Raw genomic sequence first — 11181 nt, 5'->3', positions numbered from 1 at the left:
TGTCACCTGTATTGTAGCACCGATTCTTGACTGGTTAACATTATTAGTTACATTTTATAACGTGCTAGACTGCTAGTACATCACTTTTAACTGAACAATGATAAAATATTTTGAAAGACAATACAAGATTTTAAACACAGACCAAATTCTAAAAGTAGACCAAAGGAAAACCGATATTCTATAGATGTAAAAGATGAAAATCAAATAAAACCAAAGTCAATCTCCCCCAGCTATTCAAGACTTATTCTATCCATTTGTACAAAGAAGTACTAACCTATAATCAGAGATAAAAACAAAACATCATAAAGTCCCAAACCAATTGGTTAATTCAAAATCTAAGCGCCTCATACCATCCTTAATACTCGATGCTAGGAGAAGACATATCCATACTCATTTCTTGCTATTCAGAAGTTAGTTGTAACTACCAAACCATCTTCCTCGGTTTGTCGTCGACTTCTTCTTCCATAATGGTATTCATAACACTTGAATACCCTTTCTCAATTAATTTATACAACAATTCAGCAGACGTCCTCGCTCTATCTTTAATTGACTGAACATTCTGTTCTTCATCAAGTTCACACCGTTCAATGAAACATGTGGCATTCTCTGGATTATGCCTCAAATCAAGCAGACGGTAAGCCCTCTCCAATTCAGATTGATCACACCCATGTGGCAACCCCATCAAAGTATAGTAATCCACATTAAACATTTCAGCATTGTCCATTTTTTGTTTCAGTTGTTCAGTTTTCGCGGTTATGATGTTAATCTTCTTAGGAATCTCATTATAGCGAACATTGTGGGGTTTCCATACAGGAGCAAAGAGTTTGTGATCACGCAAAATCTCGATGTATAACAACCTCAAGCATTCAAGATCATGAAGGCAATCTTGATAGCAATGAATAGTTTCAAAAATAGATGATCTAACTTCAAGAGCATTGAAACATTTGGGGTCCAATGACAACGTTCTGTTACAATCAGCTATTGAATCAGTAATTCTACAAGCAGAACGATATGCTAAGGCTCTTAGCACGTAGCATTCAACGAGAAACATTTGAGGAGTGCCAGAGCTATCTATGATTTTGGAGAAGTGTCGGATGGCTTCTGAGTAAAATCCAGCATCAAAGGCAGCGATTGCAGTGGTACGACGACATAGATGAAATTTTGTCTTTGCAAGGAGTTGGTTAACAGTTTCACATTTAGTTAGCGAGCTTCGAGATGGTTTTGTTGTTGGTGGCCTTGAAATGGTAACGTCGGAGAACGGTATGTTATATTCAGAGAAATGGTCGTCAAACCAAGATGAGCTCTTGTAGCGGAATGCAGCTCTAGCGAGGCTTTTTCCTGTTTGGAGCAGAACTGTTGCACGGTCTAAGAGGCCTAAATGGAAACATGTTTTTCCCAAAACCAAATATCTGTGATTCACATTCATAAAATTCAATGAAAAACATCCAATAAATATTTATCTGTATATCGACTATCTTAATCAATAGTATTAACTATATTTATATACAGGTAAATCGTAAAAGAAAATGCCTAGTTTGTGATCTAAAAACATGCTACCAATTGATTTTCCTTGTTATATACGGATGCACCTTTAATGTGCATTGATTTGAATTTGATATTGTAGTTTTTAACATTAGGTGTGGGAAAACATTTCATTAGTAGCTGGCAAAAGCATTAACGCAAATCTGATCTCAATTTTCATTGAGATTAAATATAAACTTAACTCTAAAAACCATTTAGTAATTTTTACAGAATTTGTCATTAAATATAAACTATTAACTCTAAAAACCATTTAGTAATTTTTACAGAATCCGGCCATGACATTGATTAAATTATTTACACACTTTTCTAGCACAACAATCACTTTTTCCACCTTCCAAAAAAAACAAAAAAAACAAAAAAAAAATCACTTTTTCCACCCGTCTTGGGTGGACTGGATATAAGTTTAATATTTACCGACCAAAGTAATAAAACGGTTTTCAATAGTAAATAAATGGTTTTCTATTTTTTTTTAATAAGAAAAAACATTATTAAAGGTAAGACTATCACAAAGATGACCATAATTTTAGTTGCTAATGACAAAATACCAATAACAAATTTATTTTTTTAGGGAAAAATACCAATAACAATGACAGCCGAATGATAAAACAACAAATTATTCTATCTAAGTAAATAAATTATTCTAATAAAGGATATGCATTGAAATCCAAAGAGAATTAAACGATTTTGTTAAGATTCGGATTTTTTTTTAACCAAAAAACAATTTAAACAATCATTGTCATTAAATATAATAATATATACTTTAAAATAAATAATAAATAAATAAATTCTAACTTTTTTTTTACCTCCAATATCCTTCATTACTGCTGCTTTTGAAGAGATCAGGCATTACACGCTTCATCAAATCAGAGAAGCGCTCGAACAAATTTTGATCTGCAACACGAGTATCCGATCCTGAATCATTTGCCATTTTCAAATTAGGAATATAGTCCTGAAGCATATCTGCAACGTCCTTGAACCTTCTCAGACATAGTAGAGACCTTGCTCGAAGTTCAAGGGCTTGATGTGAGCATGGAGATATAGCCAAAGCCTCATCAAGAAGACTCAAAGCCAAATTAATTTCGATTGGCTTTTGCGTAGCAATAAGGGTTCGTGCATCTTTAATATTTCTCTTTACAATCTACATAACGAAAACAAAAGCAGACATATAAAACTTAAATATAGCATGTGTGATTTCTGTTACTATCTTTGGAATAATGAGCACATTCAAGAGCAAAATAATTGTTTAAGGTTTACCTGACTGTTTGTGTGCCACAACCAGTGTTTCTTTTTTGTGGCATTGGAATGGGGAGTAGACGTATTGATGGCCATTTTTGTTATATGCCAGAAAGATTTCAACCTCAAAACACCGTTTGTGTTTGTTTGATTCTTTTCGGAAACCTAAATGGCTACTTAACATTGAGATCAAGAAACATAAAAGGAAGGAAAATAAATGGGGACGCGGCAATGAGAACGAGAACAGGAAAGAAACCTTTGTTATTACCTCTAAAAGAGGAGAAATGAATCAGCTTCTACGTGCCAAATTTAAATCAAGAAAAATTACTGATAATGGAAAACTTACCTATTTGAGATAGGTGTAAAACTTCAAATTAAGGCAGAAGAGATTATTGAGGAGGGTACCTAAGAGGAAGGTGTACTAAAAATATAAGGTTTTAAATTGTTGCGACTGTTTTCGCTGGTAAATTTTTTTCTTTCAAAAAAAATATTACCGCGAAAACAGTCGCAACAAAAAGGTTTAGTTATTGTTTTTCTCTATTTAAATAGAGTGAACAAAAATAACAAAAACAACGGCGACAAAACGCAGGTGCACCATGATTCCATGATGAAACTCCGTACGTCGTGGAAAATTGAGGGAACAATTTTTTTGTCTTATTTGATTTTTTTTTAATATTCTCTCTTCTAAAAACATTAAAACTTGGGTGGATTCTAGGGTGAACCATCAAATAAGTGGTTCACCGGTGGACCACTTTTGTACACCATTTGATTTAAATTAAAGGTTTCGATGTGTTAGACAAAAAAATGAGAACATAAGTATATTTCTGCACACTATCATTGTTCTCATCTTTCTCGCCTTTGGCTCTATGACTCTGATGAGTTCTATAACACTGTTGAAACCTCAGTGTATTGCCCCTCCACTACCACCACAACCCCCCATTCCTAAAAGATTAATTCAAAAAATATAATTAAAAACTATGTTTCCTTTAAAAAAAATCTCCTTTTACTCCACCACTCTAATTTAAAATCTATGAACACCCTTTCTCGGATTTGTTTTTTTTTTTTTGGCTTTCGCACCGGTTTCCGACCCATCAAAGGTGGGCGACTAATCCGGCTCGTGCGTAGAGGCATGCGCACTGGCCAAGCGTTGTTCCCCCTAGGAATCGAACCCGGTATTCCCCGGGTACGTCCTTGGAAGGAGCTTCTTACCACTGGAGCCCAAGCAACTTGGTTTCTCGGATTTGGTTTTGGTTAAAAGATAAAACTCAATTCATAGTTTGAAATGGCAATAAAAGGAATTAGGTTGATGCCATAACTCACTCTATAACCCTTCTGTATACAATAAGGAAACAAAAAATGTTGGATACGAGGGTGAATATGAATTCTATTGTCTGGAATTAAAAGATGAAAAAGAAGAAACATGCTTTATGTGTGCTTTTTTTATTGTTGGGAAACAAGAATGTGAAGAGTTGGTGAGGTACCATTAATGGAAAAGTGGAAGGATGAGGCCAACGAGAGAGGAAGAGGGAAAAAATGATCTAGTGTAGGTGGTGTATGGTAGGATCTACGAGTGTGATGAATCCAATGGCTCTCAACTATTGATCAAAATGATCCACCGGTGAACCACTTATTTGATGGTCCACCCAAGAATCCACCTAAAACTTGATTTTATTAGTAGTCAATTTGTTTTTTAGATGAAACAAATTCACTAAAAAACAAATTCACTAATAAACTATGAAAAAGAAGTACAGTTATGATATGAAGAAACAATGAGATGTTAAGTTTTTCTTAATCAAACCTATAAATAATAAATATATTGAAAGAAAAAGAGATACAAATAGGAAAGAGGGGACAAGAACCAAAATCTTTTCGGTTAACGAAACGAAAACAAGCAATCCCTGGTTTGTTTCTTGCAAAGTACTCTCTAAGCTCCCTACGAACAACATCCCACCAAGTAAAGTTTCGTGAGCTTAAACCTAAATTAGCCAATTTATTAGCACAATGGTTTCCCTCCCTGAATATATGAGTAGCTATGAAACTCATAGACAAAATAATTAGCATACATTTAAGCCATTTGTTTCTTAATCGCCATGGAATTATAGAAAGATTCTTAAAAGCAAGAACAACTTGTATGGAATCTGTCTCAAGCTATAATTTTGACTAGTTTCTTATGATGCAATCTCATTGCCATCATTGTTCATGTCAGCTCAGCATGCAAAACATTGCCATTGCCAATTTTGATTGCAAGTATAAATAGTTTTGATGAGATTTGTGCAATATTTCCGCAATCCATAATGACCGAAATCGTGATGAAACCCTTAACGCGGTCGTGTCCTCAACCGATATTTAAACCTCGCAAAAAATTCTCAAAAAAATCCCAGTAAAAGGAATAAGGGTGCATCGTCTTACCAAAGAACAAGTGAATCCTTTCATATTAACAACGTACGTTGTTTACATGTTTGGCAACACTTCATGAATTCGGTGATAGATAGCAAATGAATTTGTGAAACTCTCTGTACTTGAATGCCTATGGAATGACAAAGAAAAACTGACATACATGTTATTACACCCTCTTAATATATACATCACATTTTCATAATTACTCTTTAATCACTTTTTAGAAAAATGTCTACTATAAGATACAAGCTCACAGTATTCATTTGGCAAAAATATATATAACTTTTTATCCAATATTTGAAGTTAATGAAACACAATTGTTTTGTGTGTTAACAGATACGTTTGATTCCATAGAAAAAATAAAAAATAAAATAGATAGCTACGTTTGATGATTGGTAAATTCTCAATCCACCTGCCTACATGCTCAAAGCCCCCAAAAATCTATAGTTGAAAGCGTGCTTCTGGGAAAAAGCAGCAAACGTGGGTGGGGGGGCTGAGAAATTTCCTTGATGATTTTAGCAGCATCAGCTATCTCCGTCAACTTATCTCATAAACGACATATTCTACACCGTTCAGCCTTGTGAGGTAATTCTTTGGTTTTTACTCGTTGACGGGTTTGTGGCTCCCCATGTTCGGCTGACAACTACCCACTTCACGGCTTGATCCATTGACAATGTTCAATGTGCGCGGCTCTTCCTCAAAACCTTCCTCCTTACTCACCGCTCATTGTGGTTAGTGAAGCTATAAACAGAGAGCGTGGATTTAGTGCCTCGTTCTTGAATCTGATGTCTTCAAGACTTATGTACACTTCAGTAGACTCAAGAAAGAATCTTCTGACTCTCGTCGGCTATAATGGCACTCGTCTAACCTTCCATCGCCTAGAGGAAACTCGTCTGTCTACCGATTTTGGCTAACAGGATAATTATTTTTAGGAGTAATGCATGACTATAAAGAGCTAGGTATTCTTGCCTTTCTCAATCTCATCGTAGCAATTTATCCAATACTTTGACATGGGAATAATGGAACGGGATCATTTTGTGAATAAATCCTTTTTTTTAAGAAGCAACTCAATGCATTTAATTAGCTAAAAGATGCCAAAAACATGACGGTACATCATCATAAATATTGGGGCTAGGTCAGATGGGGCTACTCTCGCTAATTTGTGAGCGATCCCATTAGTTTGCCTCCTATTAAGCTTGAGAGTTTTGAAACCTATCCTGAAACAACTGTCTACATGAAGTAATAATATAACCAAGCTCACTATCATCATCTACCCCTGTATGAAATAGGATAGTTTGAGACTTATCATGGATATTGTCTCTAAGGATTTATTGGGTGTGATTGATGTCGACCGCGACATGATTCAACAAGTTCTCCCGGGAATGATTCCAAATTTTCAGAATTGTAGAGAAAATTGATTGCTAATTAAGTTTACAGAATTCTAAAAAATAAAAGGGGGGAGAAGAAGAAGAAAGCTTTTAAGAGATGGAAAACATGGTCAGTAGCTGACAAATAATATGGTGTAGTTGGATTAAGAAAAATAAGATCAGATAAAGTCATAATCTTACCACCAAGTCAAAACTTATGACATACTAGTACAAGTGTTTAGGTTAATTTAATTCTCTCATATACAAATACTTTTGTATTTCTCATCTAATAAAATGGGAGTTGTATTCTACCTTTGAAACTCTAAACATACACAAAAATAATTCAAAAATATGTGCTGTGCAAACTAATGTACTATTTGTACAAGCAAAGGAGGTTGTTAAATGCCAGAACCAAGACAACTTGGCACAATTTGTTGAAAGCTATGATGTTGTACTTGGAGATTTTCTAGAACCATCTATGACGATTTCAAACAAATCAGCCTCAGACTCTTCATCAAAATCCATGGTTGAAAAATTGTTCCCATTGTTGTGGCTTCCTTTGGTTGTAGTTCTATTAAGCCAATGAGAATCAATCCTACCCATGGAGAATAATTCTTTGCTATCATCGTCGTAACCTATGGCAGCAGGAGAACTTACAAGTGGTGATACAAGGCATGGATTTGGCGTTCTTTGAGCATTTGCTGGTGCATATTTAAATGCATTTTGTCCAAAATTAACCAATACCATAATGTCTATGTTAGCAGCTAATGTTGGATACAATGGAGTGCTAAATTCTTCTGTCTGGCAATGTATGACATGCATCAATTCTGAGTCTAATGTAAAGAAAACCTTCTTCTGCCTTGGATCAAATCCACAACCAATTACCCTATCAGTTCCTATCCACTCTGCCTTCTCAGATTCGAATACAAGTTTCATTCCTGTAACCAAGTTTCCACACTTAGATATCTCAAAAAAACAACTAAAAATTATATTTTTGTAGTTAAGTATATGTTGGTCTTATATGTCCACACAACATAAACTAATGATTAATGAAACAAGATACAGTACTATTTATGAGTATGACATGACCATGTGGTTATAGCATGGGCTGTGAAACATTTCATGTGGGCAAAGACTTTCATAATGTTGATGTTTTAGATGATATTTTGTCTTGAAGTGGAAGCAAAAAGGTTATGCACGATTGTGAATCTGTCAGTTTCACCTTGATGTTGGGGATCCTATCCACAAGACTACAAAATCTAAACCAAAAATATTGAAATGACCTTAGGCTTTGATTGTATAAGCAGTTTAATTAAGCGCTTATAACATAAATGTTACACAAGTTATCCTAAAGAATTTTTGAAAATAAGCTGTGAAACAACTTATAAATATGTCATAACTGATAACATGAGGTTATTAACCTATACTTATAAGTTCTCCCAAACGATCTCACAAGTTTACGACAGATAAGCTCAAATATTTCAGTTCAAACAGAATCAATGTCTCTGCTAAAATGTTGCTACATGAATGAACTTGAAAAACAATAAACTCAAGGAAAGTGAATAACCACTTACCATCAAGATAAACAGAACCGTTTGAGTTAAAACCAATGCTACCAGGATAACTCCCAGGAACTTTCAAAACAACAGGACCACCAATTGTCAAACCCAACGAAAACATAACAGAATCACTCTTCTTCCCACCATTCTCTCTGCCATTAACCTTCATTTCTTCAACACTATTCATTTTATTACTATTCCCACTTGTAACATGAACCAATGCCTCCGAATTCCCTTTCCCAATAAGCTTCATCTTATCACCTTCCACACTCTTTCTTACCGAATCAAATTCATCGCCACGCGAAGAGGACAATATCGTAATTTCAAAATATGTTTCTTGTGGGAAAACACAGTTTCCTAAAACAGGACCAGGTAATGGCAAAGCTGTTCTAATAACAGAATTAACCATAGAATTATTTTGCATAACTTGATTAGATTTTCTTAATCCAGGATTTAATCTAACTTTCTGCATAAACTCATCTGATCCACGTGAAACTTCCCAACTAATCTCTGCTTCAGATGATTCTCTTCCATAATCACCTGCAGGTGCAGCACATGATCCTAACAGTGTAACCTTCTTTGATGATGATGGCATGTAACTTTTATAGCTAGTGAAAGCAAATCTTGACCATCCATTTTCAATAGCATCAGCAGCCATAGATGGATTTTCAATCCAGCTGAACAAATTTGTTGTTCTTTTTCCAGAAACATTACTGCGAAACAGAGAATTATTGTTCTTGTTACTACCTTGTTCTAATTGATGATGGACACTTGGCATGTGATTATGAATTCTGGTTCTAGAATTTTCTGCTGGTTCAACAGAATTTCTACGGTTTCTTCGATGACACCAACGACGATAGATTAAAATTAAGACTATGGTTGAAACGCATCCAACTGTGGATGCTATAACTGCAATATGCACCCACATCTTTTGTTAAATTGTGATTTCTTTGTATTTTGATTTTGTATGCATAAAGTTTTTGAATTGAAAGAGTTTGGGTTTGGAGAAAAATGAAGGGAAAAAAAGTGGAATGAAAAAATGAGAAAGTTATGAGGAGGATGGTGGGCGTGGACTATGACTAATGACTGGTTCAATAAAAGCACGCAAGTAATTAAAAGGGCGTTACATAAACTTGAATATGAATTGGCACAAAACAAGGTTAATAGTAGCGTTTTCCTTGTGGGTTGATTAAATTAAATTAAATTAAATTTGAGTCCTAAATTCCTATTTCTTGGTCAGTTCCTTATAAATATTTTTATTTATGACAACCGACAAAGTCTACATAGTGGGCAATTAACGCGTTTGGTAAATTAATTTTTGGTTTGATTTCAATGGTGTGATAAGAAAATTAAATGTATACTAGATAAGTTGTTGGGCTTTCAATTTGCAAGCACTTCTAGAAAGCTAGTAGCCCAAGAGCAGTGGTTTTTCATTAATCGAAAAACAAAATTAGTAATAAAACGAAAATGATGTTTTTCTTTTCCTGGTTATCTTGTTGTTTGCAATTACAAATTTAACAATCACTCCTATGACAAAACTGCAAGTGCCAAGTGCGGAATAGGTGTTTTTTACGGAGATTAAGATTAGATTCGTGTGAAGGACAATTTGGTTGGTTACCCAAATTGTAGTACTACCAAGTATTGGGGGGACGGGTCATGAAAATTTAGGTTTGCAAAGGAAAAGGTGATGGACCATTGGAATACCAAAAAAGGTAAGATCACTGGTGTTGAGAGAAATAGGATTCATAACCAAAAGAGAGAAATTGGTTGATGAATGAAATTACTCTCATTGATAGAGAAATGAGAAATACAATATAATTAAATAGAAAAAAGGTGAGCACATGATACTATTTGTGGTCATAGCTATACAATAATAAAATAAAACTAATAAAGTATATAGCAAATAATGTGTGATCAATTGCCAATTGTTGGATCATCTTTGAGTCTTAGATTGATTTTTAAATAGCCTCCTACGAGTTGAAGTGTGATAAATGTCTACCACGCCAAGATTGGAAATAAAAGAAGTGAACTTTGGAGGTGCAAAGTAAGAAAATTTGCTAGTTGTTCCGATGAAGGAATTGGTAGTAAATGAAGTATTCCCTTTTTAAACATTTTCTCTAACTAGAAGACAATCAATATCTAGATGTTTGGTTCTTTTATGAAAAACAAAACTAGGTTGGAAGCGACGTGAAGGACACTTTGACTACAACATAAGGCATTGGTGGTCTAGTGTAAGTGATTTAAAAATCGTTGAGTAGATAAATAAGTCATCGTTATTCATAATGGTTGTTGCAAGTGCTATGTATCCGACTTCATATGATGATCTTGATACATTCTATTGTTTTCTTACACACGAAGAAATGAGAGATGACCCCAAGAAGAAGCAATAACCCGAAATTGAATGTCTTGAATTAATACAATCAACTTAATCTACATATGTGTACCTTAAAAAGCTGCAATTTAGAATATTTGGCAAAAAAGCAACCTCTGACTAGATTGTGTTTAGGGTACCTGATCACTCTACATATTGCATGATAATGTGTCATATGGTATGAGCGTGAAGAAAATGACTCAATTGTTGTGTGGAAAAAGTTATATAAGGACAAGTTGTATTCAAGTAAAAAAGTTTTTCAATTGGTCTCATATAAGATGAAACATTTTCAAAAGGCTTACTAGAATTTTGATGTAACTTGATTGAAGTGTCAATAGGTCTATGACCATATTTTCTCTCTCAAAAAAAAAGGTCTATGACCATATTTGGATCCTAGGAGCCATGAATCCTTCAAAAAAAACTAAGCAGTGCTTCCTTTATGGAATTAAAATCCCAGACTCTAAATGGATTACTTCTAAACTAGGAAAATACTTAAATTGACCACAAGTCTTTGATTTTGAAGTTGTCCTCAAGAATAATTTTGACTCTTGAAAATTATGTCAATGAAGTTCCTACAAGGATCATATCATCTACATATACTAACACAACAGTGAAATCAGCACCATTCACAAGGATAACAAGGAGTAATACGAAATTGACTACTTGTACCATTCCTTAATTTACAATACGATAATTTTTCATGCTAATCAAC

At 34.4% G+C, this 11181-nt stretch overlaps 2 protein-coding genes across 2 annotated transcripts; both read right to left on the bottom strand.

Moving 5' to 3' along the window:
* Positions 1–209: 209 nt before the first annotated feature.
* On the bottom strand, positions 210–3486 carry LOC146942101 (uncharacterized). The gene is made up of 3 exons (XM_085756055.1): positions 2797–3486; positions 2346–2680; positions 210–1409 (listed from the first exon to the last, which is right to left on the bottom strand). The coding sequence occupies exons 1-3, from the start codon at positions 2869–2871 to the stop codon at positions 422–424; spliced, it is 1398 nt and encodes a 465-aa protein (XP_085612181.1). The 5' UTR covers positions 2872–3486; the 3' UTR covers positions 210–421.
* Positions 3487–6718: 3232 nt separating this feature from the next.
* On the bottom strand, positions 6719–9168 carry LOC146942100 (uncharacterized). The gene is made up of 2 exons (XM_085756053.1): positions 8114–9168; positions 6719–7477 (listed from the first exon to the last, which is right to left on the bottom strand). Exons 1-2 carry the CDS (start codon positions 9024–9026, stop codon positions 6981–6983), a joined length of 1410 nt encoding a protein of 469 aa, XP_085612179.1. The 5' UTR covers positions 9027–9168; the 3' UTR covers positions 6719–6980.
* Between the last annotated feature and the right edge of the window lie 2013 nt (positions 9169–11181).

Source organism: Medicago sativa, chromosome 3 (assembly GCF_051527215.1).
Source record: "Medicago sativa cultivar Bolivia chromosome 3, Bolivia_mono, whole genome shotgun sequence".
NCBI classification, from domain to species: Eukaryota; Viridiplantae; Streptophyta; class Magnoliopsida; order Fabales; family Fabaceae; genus Medicago; species Medicago sativa.
Note: the sequence above shows the minus strand (reverse complement) of the source record. Positions and strands in the feature narration are given on the sequence as shown.

Excerpts from the sequence above, each read along its gene's own strand:
- LOC146942101 (XM_085756055.1), bottom strand. The coding sequence starts at position 2,871 with ATGGCCATCAATACGTCTACTCCCCATTCCAATGCCACAAAAAAGAAA. Across the intron at positions 2,681-2,796 it reads TGTGGCACACAAACAGTCAG|ATTGTAAAGAGAAATATTAA; the intron begins GTAAACCTTAAA and ends TTCGTTATGTAG. Across the intron at positions 1,410-2,345 it reads AGTAATGAAGGATATTGGAG|ATATTTGGTTTTGGGAAAAA; the intron begins GTAAAAAAAAAG and ends TGTGAATCACAG.
- LOC146942100 (XM_085756053.1), bottom strand. The coding sequence starts at position 9,026 with ATGTGGGTGCATATTGCAGTTATAGCATCCACAGTTGGATGCGTTTCA. Across the intron at positions 7,478-8,113 it reads CGGTTCTGTTTATCTTGATG|GAATGAAACTTGTATTCGAA; the intron begins GTAAGTGGTTAT and ends ACTTGGTTACAG.